Source organism: Akebia trifoliata, chromosome 6 (assembly GCF_017979445.1).
Source record: "Akebia trifoliata isolate Shusen 1 chromosome 6, ASM1797944v1, whole genome shotgun sequence".
NCBI lineage: Eukaryota > Viridiplantae > Streptophyta > Magnoliopsida > Ranunculales > Lardizabalaceae > Akebia > Akebia trifoliata.
The window spans coordinates 107,473-134,906 of NC_141380.1; the positions used below are offsets into that span (position 1 = coordinate 107,473).

The 27,434-nt window shown below is 33.1% G+C and overlaps 1 protein-coding gene across 1 annotated transcript; it reads right to left on the minus strand.

Annotated features, from left to right (window-relative positions):
- Positions 1-867: 867 nt before the first annotated feature.
- On the minus strand, positions 868-6,759 carry LOC147399327 (autophagy-related protein 18c-like). The gene is made up of 6 exons (XM_086444621.1): positions 6,592-6,759; positions 4,862-5,720; positions 2,384-2,642; positions 1,717-1,840; positions 1,478-1,561; positions 868-1,263 (listed from the first exon to the last, which is right to left on the minus strand). Exons 2-6 carry the CDS (start codon positions 5,618-5,620, stop codon positions 1,233-1,235), a joined length of 1,257 nt encoding a protein of 418 aa, XP_086300747.1. The 5' UTR covers positions 5,621-5,720; positions 6,592-6,759; the 3' UTR covers positions 868-1,232.
- Positions 6,760-27,434: the final 20,675 nt, after the last annotated feature.

Here is a 27,434-nt window from a genome sequence, read left to right on the forward strand (position 1 = left end):
ATCTGGCTGGAATAAGGTCCAAATAACCTTTAATGACACCGAGGGGGTGTGAAAATTAACTCTTGCCAATTACATCTTTGCTTTTGGTATGTCATCGCATTGAAAACTTAAACATGGGATATCTCAAAATGTTTACCAAAACCCTGAGGGAAAGTCTTATAAAGCCTTTCGGTTCGTTTAGTAAGCATCTTCTCCTTGAATAACAAACGGATCAAAATAATAATAATAATGACCTCTCACTAAGGCCCTGTTTGGATTGAAAGTAATTTTGGGAGAAAGTAGTGTCCTTTTCGCATTTTAAAAAGTTAAAAATTTTTCCCTAGTAAGTGAATGCTCAAATCTTTATGCATGTAAACAAAGGATTCAGAGTTGAACGCTCAAAAATTCTCAAGAGTGATAACATTCCATCTAATTGTCCACTTCCTTTCTAGGGATCGTGACCCACCGACTCGAGCATGAGAATGCAACTCTCAGGGTCTACGTTCATTCTCGACTTATTTGACAGTCAAATTTATAGAAAAAGATAAAGGTTTAAGCTGTGGTAATTGATATTTGATCACCATTGTTATATTTATGTATTTTTCTTATATTTAGCTTAATCATAAAAATAAAAATGTAGAATGTTCAAGGAAGCTACTATAGGCCATATTTGGATTATCTTTTCACATAAAGGGGTGGTAGAGATGGCAATCCAAAATTATACATTTAATTTTGTCAAAGGGAATGAGTCTATTTCAATCCCATATTTTATTTGCCCATTCAATGCCCATTTCTTTGTTTTCTCAGTTTTTCATGCAAGTTCAAGAACCCTCCCCATCCATTTCTTTGTTTTCTCAGTTTTTCATGCAAGTTCAAGAACCCTCCCCATCCATTGTGTCCCGTGGCCATCTCACAGCCTTGTTGGTCATCAACCGCCACCGCCACAGCAAAATGACTGCATATAAATATGCCTGGATGAAGGGTTTACGACTTTCAAACTGCAACATTCCTTCCTGATGATGCTGACATGGCCTTCATTGAACATGTCCATGTCATCTCCATCCAATTTCTCCCAATTCAATTTCTCTTGGCCATGCACCGAGGAAAAATCATACTATTAATATGTTCCAAAGAAAATCCATACATAAGAGGATGGATGACTTTTAGGACAACCCAGGTCATGTGTGCAGGATAGATGGATCGATGTCCATGATATAGGGGGAGCTCCGCCAAGCAACAATTGTTAAAAGCGGCTAAAATGAGAAAGTAGAGGCCAAAACAGGCCTGCAAAATTTATTAAATGAAGTGATATTACCATTACAAGTTTGGCTTAATAGAGTTATAAAATAAGCACAGTAACAGAGACATTTATGGATCATATTATTGTATGTACACAACAGATACAGGTCTCTTATTTACAAAGAGAAGCATAAGGCATAGTGTGCTTTTTTTTTTCTTGAGTAGATAATCATATTTATATATGTAACTCGATTATTACCTACGGTCAGTTTTCAAAAACTGAACATATTCCTGCTGCAACATTTCCCCTCCATTCAAAGGATCAAAACTGCACCTGTTGAAACTGGAAAATTGAACCTGAGTTAAAAACAAGGGAGAGAGAATTCCAGAGCAAGAAACATACATAAGCCAAGGCATCATGCAATACCAGAATACTACAAAAGATAGAAATCAATTCGCTGTTTGTTTAAAAGGAGTTGAAGTTGAAAGGCTTTGTACCTCCCATCCATGCCAATAATTATGACACTGTTTTGAGATCCAAATGCAGCAATAAATCGGGTGCTTTCTGGAAAGTGAAACTGAGCAAATGACCATTCCGAGCTAAAATACTTAGGCAACACCCCTGACAAGTTCAGAAGAGTTCAAGTAAGATATAAAGAAGGAATAAAGCAAAGTGCATTATCGGAACCATGATGCGTAAAGAAAATAAGACCATTGGTTGAAATTGTTAAGTTCCAAAGGATGCATGACCAAGGTTTATAAGCTTGGAAGTAAGTTGAACACCACTGGATGATATCACCAACTCTGAGTCAATGCAATACAGGTCAAGAACTTGATCGATTTTCTTGGGTTCAACACTCTTAGAATGTAGCTTATTGAAATAACAAAAAATTAAAATAAAAAATAATGAATAATGTTGCAGTCTACTTTTTCATGTTCTCTTCGCACATTTTGTTCAGGATTCATTTTAAGAACTGGAACAAGCTTGTAAGTGCACTTGTTTGCTCTGTTCAGTTTGCATAGAAAATGATTACGTATGCAGAATCCAGTCAACTCTTCAACATTTGGTCAAACCTTGATACAGACAACCCAACCATTTACTCCTTTTTTTAAATATTCACCTTTCCAAGAGGTTTGAAAGTATTTCTGGATAAACAAATTTTACCTTTCATGAAAGACAATGACGAGCCTGGATTGGCACCTGTGGTTGGGGATATTAGGACATCAAGAGCAGTTGAAGAATTCTGGTGAACCAAATCTGACCCTTGAGCAGTACTGGAATGGTTCGACAAGTCTTCCCCCACCACTCGAACTCTGAGACCAAATATGTGGACTGTACCTTTGTCACTAGAGACAGCCAACCACTGGGCATTTGGAGAGAGTGCAATGCTAAAAATTTCTGCTTTGTCAACCCCCCTGCGAACCTACACAGAACAGAAGTACATGGATTACTCACAAGTTTTATCATAATTGTAGCCAACAAGGGTATTATAGAGCAAACAAGCCAAACAAATAGATAAGCAACTAATGATCAAGCTTATAGATCAGGAGATAGAATTATGAGCCACATTCAAGGACAAAATTACTAAGAATTTGAAAATAAAAAAACAAAGAGTAACCATTTGACAGTAATAATATGAAGACCTGAAATTCACAACAATAAAGCAAAAGTGACAATGAAACAGACAGAAAATAAAAACCAAAACTATGTGACAAGTATTCCAGCAGAGTTCAGGACGACCAAATCATTATTCAATAATATACATGTCTTGTGCAAGAAGACAAAGACCGAAAAGGAAAGCATAATTGAGGTGGCATAACTAATGCCCCACAATACTACACATAATATTTTGGAGATGTAAAGCTAACATAAAGGACTTTCTGAAGTCAAGGTGAAAAGGAGAATCATCACTTATTCCCACTGAGTGGGGGATAATCTTCACAACGGCTGCCAATACCATGGAAAGGAAAGATTTCTTATGGACTGAAAGTGGGAATCACAATATTTCAATAGGGAAGCAGCTGCACCATGAATACTAAAAGATCCTGTCAACCATTAGCAAGCATGAAATAATTTCGGTTGAGAAAACAATTTTGTTGTGTGGTACTGTCATTGTCTCAGGCCTATTTTCTCATACAATGCAATATACTGGTCCTGTTAAATTGAATTCTTTTTTCTGCTGGTGAACTCAACTATTTTCTCCAGTTCTTGTATGCATAATCAGTTTTGTGCGGATACTGGAATAGTAGTAAAGAGGCTCCTACTTCTTTGGCACTTAATTGTCTGTTGTACTATTGTAAAGGGGTTTGTTTTTACACTACATTGCCAGTCCCAACCCTGGACAGAGGAGGATTATTACATCAGGATGGTAGCTGAAGCAAAATTGTCATCTCATAAAACAAATAATTTGCGATAAGGCCCTGATAATGATGACGACTTCATTGTCTACGTGTTTACATGTTACAACCCTTCTACTTTTGCAATGATATCCCATCTAAATAAAAAATTCTTCAAAATATACATATATTCATACACTCCTTGAATGACTTGGCCTCCAAAAAAATTAGAAGCCTCAATGTTAGCAAATCACAAGGATAACCAGAGTTTCCTCCTCATTTCCATCACACACACTTCTACTCAAGCCCTTCCCAAGGCCTCAACACAGAGAATGGCAAAAACCTACATAGAACCTAGCCCCTACATGAGAAAATAGGAATGGACCAACTACAATAAAAATCCAAGACCATAAGGCATAGTCCAACAACTCAACGATAAACTCAAAAAGTGACAAATTATTTAATATCATGAGCATCACAACCTACATCTAAATTTCACTCTTTGAGAATTACTGAAAGGTTAATACTTAACCTAGATGAAGCAAGTCTTGGTAAGTTCGTCATCATCTTCATCGAAACCTTATCCCAAATATTTGGGATCGGCTGAATGAATCCTATTCCTCCATTCAATTTTTTCCAACACCACATCTTTTGTAATTGGAAGGTAGTTCACATCTTCTTTCACTATCTCAATCTTCTTTCTTTTGGGTCTTCCTCACACTCTTTTAGCACCTTCAACTTGCATGTTCTTACCAAAATTATTGAAGAGCTCGAAGTTTACAACTCTTACAGTAAAAGAATTAGCAATGCCCAAATCAAAGACAATTGTAGCCAATTTTATGTCTACAATATAAATTGTTATACTTTGGAATGTTTTAACCATGATAAGAACAAAGCAATCTTTGGTAATTAGTTCTAAATGGTAGCTATACTAAGCAAAAAACTTATATTTTATTTTATAGGCAGCAATAACTTATATCTGAATCCGCACAATAACAAATGCTAAAAGCTCAATACAACATAGATGAAAAATGAAATTGTGGAGATTAACATCAAATTTGTTAAAGAGCTCTTCAAATTCCAGTATGGAAGCTTACAACTCTTCCAGAAAAAAAATAATAATAATACTAATACGCCGCACAATGTTAGCCAGATTATGTGAAATTTAACAATTTTGAATCTCTAGAATGTTTTAACCATGATGATAAGAACTAACAAAGCTTCGATAATTAGTTCTTAATGTTAGACAAACTAAGAAAACAAAAAGAGTGACTTCATATGAAAATCAATTATTGAGTAAGGATACCTCTTGTAAGCGGGTTCCATCCATTGTGTTAAAAATTCTAATCAATGTACCCTTTATACTAGCAGTGGCAAGAAGCAGCCCATCCATTGTTAAGGCAAAGCACGCGATCTGAGAATCATGCGCATTAATGAACTTCGTCATCTTCAAACCAAAGTGTTCAATCCGAATCTGTCCTCGATGAAGACCTGGGCAAGCCAACACAGAGGTATTTGAATTGTGTGAAAGGCAACAAAGTCCCCTTGGGTTTGCTAGAGTTTCTATTTGATTAAGGAGCTTGAGATCCATGAAGTTGTAGACATATATCTTATGCTCAAGAACCACAACAATACGGTCTCGTCTTAACTTCACTCCACGAACCTCAGATCTGAATGAAAATTCGCTAATGCAGCGACTCTGATGATCGTCCCATATCATAACTTTGTTAGGAGGGTACTGAGGATTAGCTCCACCCCCAACAAGTGCTAGAATGTTGCACCGAAACAACATTTCAACAATTCCAAATCCACCAATTTTCAAATCCCTCTTAAAGGTTTCCTTGAAAGGCTCACAGTTATAAATTCGAAAACCACGGCTTGTGCCAGCAGCAAAGCATCCATAGTCTTGATTCCAGGACACTGACAGTAACTCGGTTTCATCACTATCTTTGAAGTCTGGCTCAGATTGACCAAAAGGTACGGAAGATTGTGCCTGTGGGGATCCACAGGTGACGAGCCTACCCGGTGGATGTATACCTTGGGAGGTGGAAACCATTGAACTCATCGTTGCCAATGTTAATGTTGGAAGCAATCAAAAGCCATCAGAAAGCAGCAGCAAAAATTGGAATTCCTCAAAAGAGGATGTAATAAAGGAATATAATAACCTGATGCCAATTATGAAATTAAGCAAGATGAATCAGGTGATTTAAATTGAAGAAAACTACCATAAACGAAATGCTAGAATACAAAAAAAAAATGAAACAGAAGAGAAGAAAATAGTGTTGTTGAAAGCATTAAAAAAAAAAGTTACTGGAATAGCAGGAATAGAATATTTGTCCTGTGAAATAAAAGAAAAGCTTTGAGAAAATATCTTGTCTTCACACAAAAATGCCAATCGAAACAGATCCTAGTAGAATAGAATTGCAACCATTTTGGCAAATGAGAAAATCATAAATTATTGCTTCCAATATAGCAAGTAAGCTTCTAATGCTAGACGATAATAAGCTCGTGTGAATTGTCTGCAACTTATATATATAATCAGTTGTGTTGCCTCGTCTTAAAAATTAACAGTAAAAAATATCAAATGTTGTGGATAAAGCTAGAGATCTAAGCGTTAGAAGAGAAATCTTGAATGTCCATAGAGATAATACAAGTCTCCAAATCATTGAATAAATAAGTTGTTACCATCCACTTTCTTTTTTATAATAATTTTTTTTTCATTTTGTTATCATTCTCAATCTCAAAGGATATCAGATCATCATCTAATACTCCAAAGTTTTGGATTTAGCTAATAGCTACAATTCTGAAATCATACAGATCGACTCAACTAAACTAAGCAAAGCAAAGCAATCGAACTATTTTTGACAAATCTAAGAGCGAGCAAGCGAATCACGTTCAAAATTCACCGAATCTGCAGCACAAAATCACTTAAAAACAAATACCCCCAGAAACATTCAACGAAGAATTGGATTATAAACGGATTATTGGACGAGTGCAAACAGCGATTCTTTAAATGAATTAACAGAACGAATTTACCTGAAATTTACTAGGTTTTCAGGAATGGCCGCCTCAGAGAGAGAAACCTGTTTATCAGATAGATGATCTCCGGCGTTTTAAGGAATGAAAGCAGAGTCGAATGAATCTATGTATATATTTTTGTTCTCTCTCTCTCTCCCCCATAACCAACAAATAATGGGAGAACTTCGGTGTATTGTTTTAAAACTCGTTTGGACGTCTTGCCCGTGAAATGTGAACAAGACCGAGTCATCTCGGATGAGTCATCAAATTTATTCGACTCTTCTTACTCAACAATGACTCAATGAGACAATGGACGATTGACTTAAGTCAATGACTTTTAAGATGAGTTTCACTGTTTGAGATGACTTGCCAATCCATCTCGTTCGTGGATGATATCTCGACAAATCGGACGAGTCGTCTCAATCTCGGACGAGATTTTAAAACATGAAGAGTACCCATCTTACCAAAATCGATAACCTCTATAGAGGGAAATAACTGTACAATCATCTAGATTATACATGTATTCAAATTGGTTAAGTAGTACCATGTGCAAATCAACATACAGAGCGCTGTCCAACAGAAGACAGGCCAAGGTGGAGAGCACCTGACTTAATTAGAATGATAGCACAACACTGAATAAAACCTGATCTACCAAGCAGGGCAAACCTAGTAAAAGAATATTCGTAATTCTAATTTGTGCACGTCATGCCTAAAGATCTCGGAGGAGATCTCCTCAGTATAGCATATCTAATCCATAAGGTCTCCATTCTGTTTAAGCTCTTGAGAATCAGGAAATTCTCCGGGATCACCTCCCGCAAAAAGGGGAAACCCTGATTCAGAGGAAAGATCTATAAATAACATAATATGCACAGATTTAAAGATCTTTTTGTCGATTGAAAGTCTAGTCAATATTATCCATTATTCCTCTGCTACTCTAATAGAAATAATTTCCCATTAACAACATTAATGGGAGCTTGATCGAAACTGACTCATTGACATCATTGATGGGAATGATTTCCCATAGTATTTTCTTCAGTGGTGCCAAGTGAGGAAGGAAGCAAGGCAAAAAAAAAAAAAAATACTTGCCCCTTGCTTGCCACCTGGCATGTTCTCGGTCACTGCTTGGTAAAATTGTACATTACAGAATTATTAGACGGACAAGGGATGATGTTTGTTGAGAGTGATCAACTGTAGAATAGCAATTAGAGAGAAACACCTATTTTATTCTCAGTTTTATTGAGAGAGATAAGAGAGAACAAAATCAACCTCGCTTAAGAGCAACTCCAAAGGGAATATCCAAGCCATAATGACCAAGAACAACTCCAACAAGATATGGATACGCACGCCCATACACTTTTATGGATCATCAAGTGATCATGGATATACGCTCCAACTAATTTTCTATTGGCACCCCCACAAATATTTTTATATTTTTTAATCCAAATTAATTTTCTATTGGCACCCCTAACTGTTACTGATCTCACCATTCCCTCATTTTGTTTATTTTTAATTGGGGTGTAAATAAGCAAAATTGGGGGTGCCAAAAGGTAACCCCATCTTCGTTTCCAGCAGTCTGGTTCAATGCCAGAGAGAGAGAGAGAGAGAGAGAGAGAGAGGTACATTGTGAGTTAACGCCATCAATGGAGGTTCACAGAGGTCCAATTGGTGTTGTTGAAGCTTTGATTCTAGGGTTTTTCAACAAAGCAACGACCTACAACGATCGGAAACCTACCCTTAACCCTACTCCAACCGTTTGATTTCGATTTCCTCAAAAAAAAAAAGGAAAAAAAAAAAAAATGGAGAACGTGAGAGAAGCGACGGACTTACAGTCGTGAGAATTGGAAGACCCAAAATCTGAGATGGTATGGGTCGTGCGTTCGAATTCATTTTATGCGTTCCACAACCCAAATCGACAGTTTAGGAGGTTATCGGTCGTTCGATCAGTACAATGGTACCGCGTTGTACTTGTTCTGACCATTCCACTATGGATAGTTATTTTGGATATTCAAAGAATATGCACTCCAACCATTAGAGAGTGGGATGAGTAGTACATTGAAGACACATTTTGAATTTCACTGTCCAAAATGACAATTGGGAGGGCATGGAAAGTGTGTTGGAGTTGCTTTAAAACACCATGCAGATCGACGAACATGAACATGTCATTAGAGGTTTGCTGTTATCCCAAATACAAACACTAGATATTATTCTCTATAACTCCTTGGAATAGTATTTGTAGCTCAAAATTAGTAAAATACTTGAGATGCAGGATCCAACCTTGAAATGTATAAATCATCCGAAGAAGATATGATCCAGTCCAATCAAAACCCAATCCGACAAAAGCCCAAACAAAGTGACCAACCTCCTATTCATGTGATAGGAGGTTCGCCTTTACCAATAGCCGAACCCTCTATCACATGCATGGATAGGAGGTTTGACCTGTATATCCTTGTGATAGGTGGTTCTTACACACACACACTCTCTCTCTCTCTCCAATTGATTTGGCCCCTACTTGCTTTTCTTACACTACATCACATTGCATTATTAGCAACTGCAATATTACGTTAAAAACGATTGATAAAAGTTGTCGTTCATTGTGACAATTTTTAGTTGTCATTAAATAGTCATTGTTAATCGGCAGTGATTTTAGATGAAGTTGTAGCCATTGAATATGCGTATAGAGAATTGTTATTTGTGAGAACATTATATCAAATCTCTCTCTTGCAAACTCACTCCTCTCTCTCTCTCTCTCTCTCTCTCTCTCTCTCTTTCTCGTGCACTCTCTCTCTCCATAGCTTCCCAGATCTAGGGTTTGAAGAGATAAAACCTAGTTTTAATTGGAGCTCTAGGTTAATCGCACCTCTCATTCCTCTTCGATTCAATCAAACAAGAACGAAATTACTCTTTGATTACTTTGTTCAACTAAGGTTTTACTCCAAGTTTTGAATTGATGTAATATTAAAAATGTCATTTTTAGGATTTCGTTTTCTCTTTAAAGGTTGATTTCGCGGTGAAACAATGCGAATCCGAAGTCTTAGGGTTTATGTTCTTGTGATTATTGTCGTTTGAATTGTCGCAATTAATCTAAAAAATTGAAGTAAATTTGTTTGTTTTAAGTTTTTTTATTGTAATTTTGTTTTTAATTTTTGTAAAAAGTTTATATTTATTGTTATCTTCTTATGCTTTTCTTCTCACACAAGGATTTTGGTTTGATTGGATCCATGCAGTTTTAATCTATTTGTATTTGTATTTAGAAATTTTTGTTGGAAACAAGTACTTAGATTTACTAATAATATAGTAGGTTTCAAGTAGCGTGCTTTTTTCTATTATTACATAAGGGTTCACAGTTTTAGTATTTTTATAGTACTTTGTGTGGTTTTTCTAGCAAATTTTCTTTTGCTTGGAAAGTCGGTTTAGTACTATTTTTAGGAAAGTTTGGGGTTTGGATAGAAGAAAGTGGGTTCTTTTTTGAAGTGAAAAACTCAATTGCTTAAAGTATTAGTCATGGGGGATTGGAATACCAAGCATCACCATATTCTTTGAAACATTTGTCTGCTAGGTGGCATTGGAGTGAACATATGGCATGTGAAGACTCCTTCATAGGAGGCCCAGGACATACTTGTGGAAAAGAGCTTGGTTGTTATTTATTTATTTATAATTTTGTTGTAATTTGAGTTTAAAGATTCAGTTAAAGCTCAATTTTTGAAGTTTATATTATGGTGATACATTTTTTGTTTGGTTTGAATTTGGTTTAGAATCTCGAAATTTATGTGCTTAATTTGGTATTATTTTTTTTCTTAATTGGTTCTTCTAGTGTCAGTTATTAAGTTCAACTTTCTCCATGAAAATCTCTCCCTAATGGGAACTGCAAACTTGAGTGGTCCTTTTTATACTCGATCCATGTTTTAAAGAAGGTGTGTCGGTACCTCACTTATTATATAACTTTTCAATATTTCTAATAGTTATCATCCAAATCAAAGTGATAGAGCTTGTGAAGTTTTGACCATAATTTTAAGAACAACATGATGGATCTTGTCTTAATGAATTTTTGTTTTTGATCTCTTAAACATCTCTCATGTGAAATCTCACCTAACACCTTGTATAAAGTTGTTGGAAATTTTTTGGTACCTTATTATACAGTAGTTTCCAGCATTGAATTCATTTATCTTCTTACCTATATTTGCAATTGAGTGAAAAAAAAGTAAGTTTAATCAATGGAGTCAAGTTCTTAATTTTCTTTGCCACCAATGTTCTTTTACATCTAGATGTCCATTTTTTAACAAGTTGCGGTGGATTCATTTAAATTAATGACTTTGTATGGAGTTCAAAGTTTATTGCTTATATATTTGTGTTTTTTTCATGCATCAATCTGGCATCAACATACATCTATATTGTGGGTGCTTAATATATGGAGGTTTATTTGTATAAATAAAATGAACTCTTTGTATTTGAAAATAACACTACCTTACCTGTTTTCTCCTTCGTTTAGCTTAATCAAGTAGTTGGTTCTATTGGAGCAATATCCAAAGCATTGGAAGAGCATATTTTAGAAAAATTAACCTTTCAATAGAGAAAGCAAAGACAATAGCAAGGTTTTTTAGAGACCCCAAGTATTATCTGGGTCCTAAAATCAATTAATCAAATAGGTAAGAACTTTTTGGATTCAATAGCTATCTTTATAATCTTTTTGACTTGAAATTTCTCGTTCATTGACATTTATTCTTCTCTGGTACATGTTTTGTTATCTATCCGAGGCAACACTCCTATTATCTTACATGAAAAAGAATCTAATCCAATTATTGCTCTTGTCATCATTTCTTAGGGATTATAAGATATAATCTATAATTCTATGTAGCTGATCTAAGCCATACAAACACTAGTTTGGTATAATTTTCTAAGGTGTAAACAGATTGAGTGTTAGGGGAGACAAGGAACAAAACATATTCATGTGTAAGATGAGTTCTCTTTGTCTCAATATAGCTAACCCTATAATTGAGAACAATTAGTTGGAAAAAAATTCAATCTTTTTCTGTGTGCTCTGCAGAGATGATCTCTTCAGATCATCCCTTCTTAGTCCATTTTTCTTATTTAGTTATTTTCAATAATGAAATTCATAAAGATCTACGGGTTGCATCTAGGCTATATATTATTTTATGTTTAAATATAAGCTTAGTGGTTAAACAACTTGAGAAACTATTTCTATAGTTCTGTTTATACTATACTTGAAATATTGAAAGCTTCATGTATTCAGTTTTTTGGGATTTATGTTTAGTATAACTTTGTTATGTAAGAGAAAGCATCATTGACAAGTATGATACTTGATAGTATAGAAAGGCAGGCTTCCCATCCTCCTCGTTAATTATTTCTATAGTATAATTATATTTAGGTTTCCTCCCATTTCTTCTTCTTCTTCCTTCTTAACAATTTTAATAAAAATCTTTTCCATTTTTGGTAAAATACAAGTTAAAATATGCTTACTTTTCTAGTTGGTTTTTAAGAGAATGGTTACACTGATCTTTCAGCTAGTAGAAAAACGTTTGTATTGGTGCCAAGAGGAGGCCATATCTGTCGTTCATGCATCAATAAGTCAATCCATTGGACTCACAGGTTTCTCTCTCTAAAAAAATTTCATATTTATTATGCCTTTAAAGGGTCTCATATATAGTTAAATTTTCTTTATGGCTAGAAAAATAAATAGATAAAAGAACATAGAATGCAACAAGATTTCCGTTGTTTGGTAGTGAGTCTATTTTGAATTTGAGAAAGATAATTGTTCTTTCAGTGATCAAGATCCTTTTATGGATTTTAGAACAAAACTCATTCTTTGTTAAACTTCATTTCAATACCTTAATAATGGTAGATTTCAACTTCATACAAACATAATCTTTCTATTGGAAAAAAAATAATCTTCACAATATAAGGTCTTTACACTTAGATGAATTGCTCACACTAAGTTGAGAACCTAAAGTTGGTCTGATTTTCAGGTAATAATTGTCACTAGGTAATAATTCTGTCATGTAATAGAGAACATCATTGACAAGCTAGATAATTGATAGTATAGATAGATAGGTTTCCCATTCTCATTTATTTTTTGTTATACACAAGTAGGCTTCTCATTCTCCTCGTTTTTTTTTTTTTTTTCAACTTTTTAATTAAATTTTCTGTATAAAACAAAGGTCACATAACAAGTTTCTTCTACGTCAAACCAGCAGAGCTTTTCCTAACAGTAGAACTTGAGGATAGATATGAGTCATAGCTCAATTCACTAATACAGTGAGCAACCTTTTTTTCTTTGCTTTTTTGTTACTTGAATGACTAATAATGTGTGAATTTAATTAGGTTTAGTTAGTTTCCCTCATAGAGAAGATTTTACATATTTACCAAAATCTATTTTATAAAATTTAATGATCGAGTGAAATATTGGATTACCATAAATGTAATTGATGCTTCCATCAAGCCCGGGGAGCTAAACCCTTCAAGTGATTGGTGCTACAGTTGACCTCCCACTCTTATGTGCCTAGGAAGAAAACCAGGACGAGAAGGTGGTACTTGGGCCAAGCACCTCTCATGTTCATATGGAAGCATGAGGAAATATGTGACCACTATTGCCCAAGTGACATAGTTGGGTGTACAAAGTAACACAAAAAACATGTTAAAATATTATTGAAAACAAAAATTCACTTATTATGTGTATTTGTGCTAGTAATTTTATCATCTAGTATCTTCAAATAAAGTAGATAGTTATGTTTCAATATGATATATTCTTGCAAATATGTGTTCTGATTTAATTGTCAAATCAATATATTTTTATTTTTTCTTTTGATGTTTTTGCTTTGTGGACTGTTTTTCTTTGTAGGTACTTTGATTTTTCATATTCATAACGGGGAGTTCAATATTGTGAGCATTTTCAATACAAGTCAATACGAACTTAAGAGTACATTAAAAACAATAAAGAAAACAAAACTTTTCTGACAACAAATTCAAACACCGAGAAGGATCTCTAACGCCATTTAAAAACTATGTTGTTTACCTCTTGAGAGTAATTTGTGTTGATCCTCTTAGAAAGTTGAGTGGCATTTATCATTCATATGGAGCAAAAAATTGGGTAGAAGTACCTACTAGTCATAGTTAAACATATGGTTCCCTAGGTTTTAGCTTCAAGGAAGAAGATACAAATTAGATACTTCAAATTTTTGTAATGTAAGTTTCATTACGAACTCATGGATTTGCAAATTCAACGATGTAAATATTTCAAAGAAAACAGAAAGTAGAAGTTTTTATTATTTCTTCAAGAACATATTGAGCCTTAAAGATGCAGTAGCTCTGAAGAGGAAAACGTCTAAAATAAATAATTTGTATAAAACAAAAATCAGTTCACTCAAAATTAGTGCCTAATAATGATTATTTCATCATTTCTAGGTACACATGATAGCATAATACTTCAATCACTCCCAAGTGCATATTACAAGAAAGTGGAATAAGGAAGAAAATTTAGATGTGAGCTGAACTATGACCTTGTTCCTAGCACAATGCTTTTAAATTCAAACTAGTGACAAATATATTTAACTCCATCTTATACTTATTGCACAATAATACAACATGCTACTGACAAACCAATAATCATTTTAATGAAGGTTTTTGGTGTGTGGTTTGGTAGGAGAAGTAGCTTGGACTACTTTTGGATGATGATCCTACATTGATGGAGTAGAGGCAACAATGTGCTAAGAGGCTTGAATTGTACAAGTCAACGAGGGGCGAGCTTGATTTTGTGTCATGGATCAAATGAATCAATAAAAGCCTTACAGATGCATGTAAGTTCCATGCATTTTTATTTCTTTCGTAGGTAAAAAATTATGGAAACAAAATTCCCTGTCCCTATCTACTAATATCTGGAACATTGGAAACTTCCCAGTTATCAAAAAAACTATATAAAAAAAAAAAAAGTAAACCCATTCTCATCTAAGCCAAGTACCATGCATTTAATTAGTAACCAAGTGGTTAGATAACTACTTAGTAACCTATGAGCTACTCATACCTAAGGATCCACTAACCAATATGTTCATTGTGAAATTTTTTCTAATTAATGGTAGATTTGGATATAAGTCTTCTCACGCAAAGTCTATTAATGTACATTTAAGCAACCATGAGTTGACTTGAATGCATACTTCCTTCTATTGTAACTCGAAAATCATCCAATGAGAGTAAACTAACATTTAGTCATCTAAATGAATGCCGACTTCATTAATAGTAGTGACATTTCAAGTAAAAGAAATTGGTTAATCAATTCTCTCATGGTAGCCTAAAACCAATCACTTAGCCGACTACAATATAACCTAAGAACCTTAACAATATATTATTTCTCCATCATCATCAGATGATCAAGTGAATTTAGCCATGTAACCCAACATCATAAAAATAAAATAAAAAAATGACCATATCATCTATTTATTAAATAATGGTACTAATCACATGATTATAAAAAATCTAAATAACATTAAGTAAAACAATGACTTGGCTATCTTAAAAGAGAATCAAAAAATATATATATACATTGATCCTGTAAAATCACTTCAAGACACAATGGACATTTTTTATTTTAAGATGACATTTGCCCTTCCTGTGTAAAAAAATTACCAACAAACTGGACTAACTTACAAAGAAATCCGGTACGAAATGACACGTGTAATTAAATTATTTATTTTTTGGGTACTTTGGATACACCACGCTGTTAAATTGGTGATACTAGGTTCACCTCCTTGACGTTTGACCTTAAGTCAAGGTCACTTTTTTTTTCTTGATTTAACAATGAAATTTTTATTTTTTATTTTTATCAAATTTTGATTTAGTAATTTTAAGTATTTGAAGAGCATTTTAAAAATATATTAATTTCACTATTACATCATTAAGAAAAACAACATTTAACTTATGTCCTAAGGGGGTAAACTTATCTTACATTTTGCAAGGGGGCAAGCATAAATCACCAATTTAATAGGGAATGTTATTAAAATAACCTTCTTTTCTAATCATTTTGGTACAAGTAAATTATGTATTTCATAGTGGTAGATAATTTAAACCCTCATAATCAATTATGATAGGACTGCAAATACCATAATATTTCAATTTTGTTACACCCTATCACATTGATTGAAGATGAACACCATAAAATACACTTGGGGAAGAAAAAAAATCTCTTATCTAAAATAAAAAAGAATGGCCAAGAGCCCAACATTACACTTGTAACCCAAAAATTTTGGGGGAGAAAGACTACTGAGCACTTCAAAATCCAAGTAACAACCATGATTTTAAATCTCAGATCCTTGCATCATTCATGAATGATAAAAATATGAACTAATTTCAAACATAAGTTTATTGCTAAAAATGGCAACTCAACTACAATGGTCCCCATATCCATCCATATTTGGTACGCTTTCAAAGTTGACAGAGAAACCCAATACAGATGTCCATAAAATAAGCAGAAATTAACAAGTTAAGCTCTTTATTATCCAAATAGCACAAGAACCACCCACTCCCATATATAAACTAAATATAAAAGCTCAAACACTTGGCACACCTTCAAATGGTAGAAAAATAAAATAATAAAGCAAGCGTTCATCAACTCAAGATTCAAAAAAAAACAAAAAAAGAGGGGGGGAGGGGAGGGAAGGGGGAGGGATGGAGTGTACTTCCGCCCTCGACCAACTCAATGAACTGAGCTTTTTAAAGTCTTTGCATCATGTGTCAGATATTATTACACACTATCAAATTAAAGTGAGTGGTTTTAATAATCACACACACTCAGAAAAGAATGGTAGTGCATTTTTTATGACTTTGCTGCTGTTAAGACCGTACTTACTCCTCATATCTCATATCAAGGGACCGCTAGCTGTTCGGTTGCACCCTTCCTTTATCTTATCTTATCTTATATATATATATATATATATATATATTATATTATATCATATTATACTCAATAAAATATATTGAGACCAACCCCACCACCACTGCCGAGTTTCTATAAATAAATAATAATAATCTCTAAAACATAAAAACAAACAAGTATTAATTAGCTTCAAGTTCCAACCTTTGCTACCCTATAAGAGAGGAGATTTCTGAGGGGAAAATTTAATGCAAACTAACACACCACCAACAAATTTGTTACATATAAAGAGCCAGTCGAAGTAGCACTGTCGGTGCATAGAACCATCAATTTTCCTCGAGTGTATAAACTCATATCTGGAGGAAGAGCATTTGTGCTAATTCAAGTCACTTTGGCATTTTTTCAGAGTTCTTTTTTTTTTTAACTTAAAGATATAATAGGAATCAATGACCTATAGGCGTTGAACTTATGCAGCGCCACAAATATATATATACCATCGGATCAGAGAAAAACATAGAACAAGTATGAAATTAGCTATTATGCGAATATCATCAGAGAAACTTAAGGTGCAGTCCAGTAGTCAGTAAGGAAGAGTGGAGTGTGTTGGTTCCCCAGAAGAATTCTTTCATTGACCATCTCAGTTATGCATTCTAGCAGTTAAACTTCAGTGCAAACTTGATAAAGATCAACCATCTGGTGAATCAAAAACAATTACACACAAAATTCCAAATAGTTAAATAGAGAGAGAGAGGGGAAAAAAGAAAGTGTAAGAGGGAGCTCCCTTCAGTCCAAGCATTGAGGGGCAAGGATGAAATTTACCTCCTGCATCATTCACACAGTCACAGTAGCAAATATTACTCCTTTTCTACCAGTGTTTGAATGAATGAGTCAGCAGCTAATTCAACTCCTTGACCCATCCATGAGTGGACTGAAGAAAGCTCTCTCAAACCATTTCCTTATAAGCATTTGTCAATACTTGGGATCTCTTAAGAAAAAAAAGCCTCATCCCAACAACAACAACAACTCGTCCCTTCAAATTTAGGATATCTTAGGAAAGAAATACTAAAATAAAAAAAAAATGAATGCATTCATGAAAACATATAAATCACTCAAATTGGTGATAAATCAAGGAAAAGTTGATTGAGATGATTCGGTCATTTGCATAAAATCCAATAACATACCCAATTAGAAAGATTATATGCATTGAAGGTTCTACACACAAAAAAAAAAAACAAGAGAAGGTCCAAAAAAAAACGTGCATTGAGTTAGTTAGTAGGAGTGGATATTATTAACACATTAGACGCAGTTTTAAACAAAATTGAATTGTGAAGTAACATTGATGACGACCTTTGATGAAACTACACTCCATTCCCTCCCTAGCCTCATATATCTGAGGAAAATCAATAGAGAGGAACAGCACTAAAGTTCCTCAAAGAACTCATTCAACGGAAACAAAAGGAAATAATAATATAAAAAAAAGTAAATGTTTACCACCATAATTGTGGAAAAACTATGTCTAACACAAAAACTGAAGAGAATGTGTCTAAGACAACCATATATTTGGTATTTGGGTTGCAAATAATGAGTTCGTTCTCAAGAAGATAAGATAAACTAATTTTTAATCTTTTATCAGATATGTTTTTTTTTTCCAATTTACAAAATCAGCTAGTGCAATTGCTAATTCAGTTTTGATAAATCATCATAATTAATAAATTGGGATTATGGTTCTTTCCCTTGGTTCGTGTAATAATTGCTACCACAGACTTATTCTAGGAAATTAAAGGCAGGATAAACAAAATACTTCGAACAGTTTCTCTTAAAAATAGGATTGAAGAAATGGGAAAAACCTAATTTTCCTTAAGAGTTCTCTTAGATCCTTAAGAAAAGCTGCAGAAACAAAAGTATCCAAATTAAGTCCACAACTTTTTTCACAAAATCTAAAGAACCCATAAACATTGTCTCTATCCACATCATAAACAAACCTGACATTTACCTTCCTTTCTTAGAGAAAAAACTCGTACAAAATAACACTTCCAAGCATCAAAAGCAACTTAAAATGTATCTTTTGGACCCTGTAGAAATAAATGAACAAAATCAAAAGATCACAAACGAGGATATGTTCTTAATAGCCAATAAAATGATTAGCGATTTCAGGATGAAGCCCAGAAGTTGTACGTTTCAGGAGCCTTTCCTGAACCATAAAAACTCGGTAAACCCTTTTAACATTACTTGATGTGAAAGAAGAGGGAAAACCCATTCTCCATTTAATTTAGAATCTAGAGATCACTACATAGCACCAAATGAAATTCAGATCAAATAGAACAGACCATAGTGACAAAAACTCACGTAAAAAGAAAAATATTAGTTTACCTTTCAAAAGGAGAAAAAAGAAAGAAAAATATTAGTTTTACAGCAGGTGAGATCCAAAGGAAACTCCTCAAATAATGTCAAGTAGGAATAAGCGACATCTCTTGCTTATACAAAAAACCCTAATGTTCAATATCTCTAACAAAACAAAGAGAGTGGCAAGATCTCACCAAATAGATAACCCAAAAAAAAAATAATTTGTAAAACCTGCTCCTAAACACAGGAAAATTGGAAATTTAAGGACACCGTACTTCCAAGAAAAAAAAATTGGACAAATAAATAATAGAATCATCTTGTTGAAACTAAACAACGTAAAATCCTCTCAGTTCAACCAACAAAACATTAAATAGATGAGAAAAAAAAATACCCAAATAAGAAAAGAGAGAAGATTTAGTACAAGGAGGAGAGTAGGTTACCATCCAATTTTATTGTGGGTATATTTGCACTTTTAGAAACCCTAAATGTCCACGGGTGGTGCTGTTGATTTCTAACTTACGAAACCCTAATACCCATGTTTGTTTTACACTCACCTGCACCAGATGAAAAAGGAAAGAAAAAAAAAAAGTAATAAAAACAGGAAAACAAAAGCCTCTTATAATATGGTAAGGAAAAAATAAAAAAGAGAACTGCACAAAGCACGGAGGAGAATGGAGAAATCGTTTATATTAGACGGTAGACGATATGTCATTTTCGTCATGTGAGTCAGGGCACAGGAAAACAACTCAAAGATCTCTGCAAATCTAGCAAGGAGAGAGAGAGAAAGAGTGAAAGCGAGTGAGAGAGAGAGAGAGAGAGAGTGGGAGTCTCGTTACATCTTACAGGAGATTTTCCAGTGAGATGATGCTACTGAGGGACAGAAACTGTGAATGGCAAGTATGCAGTCTGTGTGAACAATAAAGCTCTCACTCACTCTCTCGTCCCAAAAGCTAAAACTAAAGAGAGCCCCCTACGGCTTACGCTCCACAATGCAAATCAGAAAAAATTAGTCTTTCTATTTTCTTTTTTGAAGGTAAAAATTAGTCTTTCTAGCACATATAAAAATGTGTTATCGATATATTAATAATTTAAATAATCATTTCGAATTTTTCAAATTTAAAAATGTAAAACTTGCCGAAGGTAAGCATATAACTCACTCTTCCACTGTGGAAAAGAGTCACGAGTGTTTTACTGGGGAATCCAAGTACTATTTCCATATATTCCCCTAAAGTAACTTATATGCCAAGGACGAGGTAAAATTTCTTTGTAGATAAAATACAAATCATAAATCGGTAACATTCCAAGAAAAAAGGTATTTTATAAATATAAAATAATGAAAAAAAAACAAAAGAGGACTATCATGATTTATAAATTAGAATATATATAAAGGAGAATGTTAACTTCAAAAATAAATAATTTGGTATACTTCGACATAATCTAATAATTTTCAAGTTATGAAATTTTTAATTATATGAGTTATGACTCAAGAGTTTAAAATATATGACATATGATAATAATATTTAGAATCTAAAAAATAACTAATTCCTCTTCCACTTAGCGCAATTGAGCAAACAATTAGGACTATTTAATTATAAATCTAAACATCCAATAGAATATTCTAATAAAATTCTTAATCATATAATTCATTGAAAAATTTTGAATAATTAAAAACAGTTAAACTTAATTTTAAAAAAAGCACAATTTAGATCTCAAATAACCATTAAAAAAAATTCATATATATATATATATGTGTGTGTGTGTGTGTGTGTGAACATCCCATGAACTCAAATGAATGAGAGAGAAAAGTGTTAGTTCCTGTTGTTAAAAGAAAGAAAAATATAAAAGAGAACCAATAAATAAAAAAAATCTGAAGAGTTGTATAGATCGATATGATATCAATTCTTCTTTTCGAAATTGAAGAGATCAACTTGATTCTAGATCTACTTCTTCGTTGATTTTAGTCTAATTTTTTAATTTCTTTGATTGATTTGCCTAAGAGAGAGAGACTTCCTGGAAAAGTCTGTTGAAGAGTGGAGATAATCGAGAGATTGAGAAGTCTAATTGATGGAGGAAACTAAAGCTTCGTTGGCAACTTAGGTTGGTGTTGGTTTTTTTTTTTTTTTTTTTTGGTCAAATATTACAATATCTTTTATTCATTTTCTCAAAGAAAAATCATTTTTATTCATTTAAATATTTAGACAAATAATACTTTTATTGAAAAATTCATAAATTTTTCGCAAATAAAATAACATATTACTAACAAGGTTCTCTCCACTGCATTCACTTTTTAATAATACCCCTACTTCTTTTGCCTTTTAGTGAAAAAGATAATTGTATGTCAATCTTTATATAATAAATTATAGTTTACATAATAAATGATTGTCTTTTACATAATAAATAATTATTTACAGTAAAGGCTTTAGCAATTAATCAACAATACTTCTATATACAAATTACAATAATTTCGTTACATAAAATCAATATACCCTACGTTTTTTTACTAAAAAGACAAAATGGACAGGGGTATAATTGAAAAATGAATGTGGTAGAAAATGCTAACGTCCCAATGAGGTCTTGAATACAATCTTGATGATCCAATTAAAAAATATATATATATTTTAAAATAAATAAACTTTAATAGTGTTGAACATTTTAATGGTCTTGGATATTATAACTATTCATTTTTCATTTATACTCCATTATTGCATCGATGAACGATCTTATTATTAAAAAATAAATGATTTATGAAGGAAGAATTTTTAGTGAAGTTACAAAATTATACCACTTATAAGGATTTATTATTTCAACTTTAAAGGAAAATATGTAAATGGTACTTAGCTTTTGGGTCCACCCTGAAAGTGATCCGAGTCTTCTAATTAATTGTAACAATTGAGATAAATACTTGTTAAATCTAATTGGATAGTCACATTCTGATCTGTAGGCACAATTCAATACAAATTGATACAACATTTTCTAGTACATAAGGATTAAAAAAATATATCATATGAGTTTCAATTTCTAGCACTAAATAAAATGAGCAGTGGGAAAATCTTATATTTTTGTAAATTTATTAATAGTGATTAAGAGATTGGGTTCATTGTATCTTAAAGATATTTGTGGGAATTATGTTACAAACTTGAATTCAAATTCAAGTAGGGAGGGAATAACTTCTCAAAGACAACACTTGTGTGCTTCAAATTCAACTTTCTTTTGATGTATTTTAATTTTATAATTAAATTTTAATATTCTTGATCTCATGTCTTCCAACAATTGATTGATGTACGTGATGTGACACACAATGTGTTCAATTTTACTGTTAAATTAGATTTCATATTTTAGTACTAGAAAAACAAGATTCAAACAATGATTAGTAGGTGAAAACGAGTTTTGAATCCAAGTCGTGGTATAAACACAAAAGACTTTAACCAACTTAGGAAGTTGTCACCACAATATAGTGTTATTGATAAAATGGTTGGTGAAGCATTGCCATCCATGCTGGTTGCTAGTTCAAGAATAGATGGTGATAGATTTAACGTTTCACCAATTCAATATTTTAAATAAGAGTCGTGTTGGAGTGACCTCTAGCTGGAATCACATATTGCACTTCTTGACGTGAAAGTGGATAGGAACCATAGATGCTTTTTCACTTGTATCTCAATGAAAAGTATATATGGTTCCCATACACTTTCATGTCAAGAAGTGTGATATGAGGTTCCAGCCTGAGGTCACTTCAACATTATTCTTTAAATAAACATTTAGCAAGTATTTTAAATAAGCATCTAATAGTACTAAATAGTTTCTCATAAATGATGTATATAAACCTATGTTGCCCCAATCAATTTTATTATTTATTATTATAAACTGATATATGAACAAAATATGATTTCAAAGGATGGGAGGAAAAGCTAGCTAGAGAGTAAAAGATTGCACAAATTGGCTTCTCCTCAACTCGAAGTTGAGACGTCAAATTTCTTGCACTTCCACAATCTATAGCTTGCAAGAGAGAGAGAGAGAGAGACATTTACTAGTGACCTACAAATACTCTTACAATTTTTTTAATTCATCCTCTCAAAAATAAGGATACCTTTATTTTATCTCTTCTGCAATTAATCTCAAACCCCATGAATTAGAGTCTCATAAATTTCAAAGTTAGATCCACCAAAAGCTTTAAACGTAATAGGCAAAACCTCACGACCCCGAGTTACTAATCTCATTAAAAACAAATCTACCAAATAAGAAAAAGATTGTGGGTATGAAAAAAGATAGGCAAAAATGTCCGTGATGTAATACATATGGCCATATAAAAATAGAGAGCTGCCATTGCCACACCAACTTTTACTATTACCACATTAATTCCTATGTAAATCATCGAAGGATTGCACACAGTTGGTGTGACATTAGTAAAGCTGGTGTGGCAATAGTAACTCTCTAAAAATAATTTGTCATTTATCTGCAGATTGTCTGTAAACAAGTGTTTATGTTGCCACACCAACTTTCACTATAATAGATCAGTTCATTAAATTATATATGACACACCAAATAAGGATGTAGCAGGTACATCAAATAAAACTTTCTTATTCTAGAGGATGGCTTTCCTAGAAGAAAATCTCAAAAATAGATAAAAATGTACACTTTGCTTCTGATCAACAAGAGTCTCTCGCATGCCTCTCTTTTCCTATATATCCTTTCTTTACATGGTTTTGGTAGGACTTCTTATTTTTTAGTTTTATTATTCAGTTTATTATTATTTCAGAGAGTTTCTATCTATATTGATAGGAGTCTAATTAGGTTTTAGAGTTGAATTATGACCATTCTATTTTAGAATTGTAATCAAACTTGGCAAGTAGTCATGCTGGACCACTATATATAGATGGACATACCTTATAATAAGACTAGCAACATTAATAAATTCTTATCTTCCTCTTTTCAGTAAACATTTTTTTTTCTTCATTTTTTTCTCCTTCTTAATCATAGAAACCTAACATTTGGTATTAGAGCATATTTCATAACATTTACTATCCCTAACTCAATGAGTTAAAGAAAATTTTAAGACATTTAATCGAACAAGGATTAATGAACTGTCAAGGATAATGGAACATATATGGGAACGATTGGAGCAATTGACATCACTAGGATTCGAGCCTAAACCGGTGGTACACAATTGCCTAAATCAGAGTGGGATATAATTCTAAGTCATACCATTCGTATTTATTTTTCATTGTTTAATGGATATGATCCATTCGATTGGATTTTCTCGATGAGAACAACATCAAAAGATCAATATCATGGATGGACAAATGATGACTTTAGCATCACAACTCTTCTTATTAGATATTCTCTTCTATGGTATCAATAGTTGGAATGCACCTTAGGTGGATTGAATTGCATGCAATTTACATGGGCATTGCGTACACAATTTGGCACAATAGATTAGATCTCGATGGAGCTCTTTCCAAATTGCATCAAACAAAATAGTTTAACTACTATCAATTGCAATTCGAGTAGTTGGGCAATAGAATGAGAGGATTGCGAAAATACCTCCTGTTAGTTGCATTATTTCAGGTTTGTGTGATGAATTATGGGTATAAGTTCAAATGTGGACACTTGCTACAAGCTTTTGAACTCACGGAATTTTAGGACAAAGCGTAAATTCTTAAATAGGATGATGATAAAGTCAACCTCTCAAGTGAATACCAATTGTCCAGTACTCCACCTTGTTCCTACTGAATCAACATTTCTTGATCCTACAATATCATTGCTTTATTTGGGGTTTGTGTGAAGAATTATAGGTAAGAATTCGAATGTGGACACCTGCTACAAGCTTTTGAACTTACGAGATTTCAGGACAAAGTGGAAGTGCTTAACTATAATGATGATAAAGTCGACCTCTAGAGTGAATTCCTATTCAATCACTTTTTCACAATACAACAAAGGGACCTATGATTCAAAGGTCTTTGTTGAAATTGTGATGAACAATTCAAATTGGGCTATTGTTGCAAGAAACTCCTAATACTCCTTTAGAAAGTCGATATTCCTTCTGTTGATAATCGTGTAGACATATTTGATGGTGGGGTCACTTTCAAGATCTTTCTGACTTGAGGAAAAGTCGTATTCGAAAGGGGGTGGTGGTGTGGATGTTAGAACTCCTTATTTATTTAGCTTCCTAATTCTATTAGTTTTCTAATTCAGTTTATTGTTGTTTTAGAGAGTTTTTATCTCTAAGTTTAATAGTAGTTGAATTAGATTTTTAGAGTTGAATTAGGGCTATTGATCTATTTTAAAGTTATAATTAAAGTTGACAATTGATTGTGTTCGATCATTATATTTAGTGGATAGAACTTTTATAATACAAGCGCAATATGAGCAAAGTTCAATGTCCCTCTTTACAAAAAACTCTTCTTCTTCTTAATTTATATCTCTATTCTTAATCTCCTTCTTTATCAAAGAAACCTAGCATGTTTACTTCCTCAACTCACTCTTTAAATCATTATATCTACCAAGCATCAATCCTACATTCCCTTTTACTATTGATTCTCAGCCATACCTTCTTCCTTCGAAACAAGTAAGGCTGATCATTAGTTACGGCATCAAGTGAGAGATACAGAAAGGTTTGTTTCTTTGTTTTGTTTTTTTCAATATTCTTTTTGTGCGTCTTTGTGGGTTATTCTCTCACATATTTCCTCTCTATTTTTGTAAATACGTGGTAGGTAGATATAAACTCGATCTAATGGATGTTGAAATTGATCAATGTTTTTGAGCTCGTTAGGATTAGGATTTTCAAATAACTTGATTTAGGATGAATTACAAGTTGAAGGTGACCCTAACTTCATCTTCTCTTTTAAATTCATGCGTCAAAAATCCTTTAAATTTTCTTATTAAAATATAGGTTGTTCTAAATTGACATTCATCGAGATACAAGACAAAAAAATTTATGATTCTCTACACATTGCCACATCAGCATAGTGTTGAATGAAGTCAGTTCAACATTTTCCTAAGATATATATATATATATATATATATATATATATATATACAATTGTTTCTCATTCCCAGGTTTATGCAGGAGACTGATCAGTGTGGGACTTTAGTGAAAAGGTTTCACAAATAAGCCTCTCTTTCTCTCTCATTCTGAATTGAGGAAGAAACATGATGTGGTAGTGGGAAAAAAAATGGTTAATTCCACTTCCCGTAAAGAATCATTAAATTGTGTTTGGTGTACTTAACATTTTTTTGGTGTGGCAATATAAATTCCCTACTTAAACCATTATTATTAGTTGAAGAATCTAATATAATCCCAAAGTCAAATTGCATATATTATTCAAGAGATTGGGGTATTCCATGTTTTAGTGTTGTAGAGAAAATGACTAAAGGAAGAATCAATTTTGGGGGGGTGGTGATAATTATCGTGGCTATTTAGAAATCTTTGTAATTACAAAAGCAACCCCCCCATGTACGAAAGGAAAGTCGTTCATATGTTGCCATGCACTTTTATTCCAAAAGAGAATGACTTTTAAACATACTAGTGGACATCTGCACGTGATCTTAAAGTTATGTATAAGAGTGATGGAATCTTAAGAAAATGATCATGCCGACAAGATAAATTAGGATGGGCCTTTGGGCTTCGATTTGAGAATATAACTGTATTTTTGTATTTGACATTTTCCTTTTCTTTTCTTTTCTTTTTATAAGTCTAAACTTGTATCTAAAGTAGTTATATATATATTCTCAAATGTAATTTATCAGAGGAATTTTCAACTATCGTGAATAAGGTAAATGGAGAAGATAAAAGTTCTTAGAAGATTAATTGTATCCACTGCCCCCCAAGCTCCTACACTTTCCTCTGATTTTCTAATTCAATAATTCAAAAGAAATTGAGAGAGGGGGGAGAGTAAATATGCTAGTTTAACCATTCAAACACCACCCAAACTCTCATATTTAACACCAAAAATTACATCATAATGGCTCTCAAATCCCCATCATTGGATCCTCGAGATTGTTGGCAATGAACAATATATTGATTCTCTCTTGTAACTCTTGGAGCGAGGTGTCCTTACAATTTCACTCTAACAACTAAGTTTACTTACATTCCGACAGAGTAACAAGAAAAAATTTTAGATGTTAGTTATCTTTTCTTTTAATTGAGCTTCTTCTTATAATTAGGCGATATGCCTACCACTGGCATGGTTTATGGCACGATCAGTACAGGTGTTATTGGATCTCTTGTTCGAGCTCATCATATGTTTTTTTACTATCAGTGTTAATATGTATGCCTACTCTACGACAACTATCTTGCGCGTAGCTCTCCACATTATTTTTCTAACTCTATCGAAGCATTATTTCTTTTGACAATTTATGATTGTGGAAGAATCGATTGTGTGCTTTGGATTTCATGTTAGCATGGTCCAATCCATGACCTTGCTTTGTTTTTAGGTTTCATAGAATATTCCTTCTTTGTCATAACTTTCATACCTTACGAAATATGTGTTGTACCCCTTTTGTCAGTTCCTTCTATTTTAGACATAAGCAACCATCACTCATACTCCAAGGAGTCGGAAGCTGAGTCTTGGATCCAATTTGTGATCTTTTTGGACTAGGCCTCTATTGCCATTTGCTAGGTAGACCTCCATTGCCATCTCGCCACCTG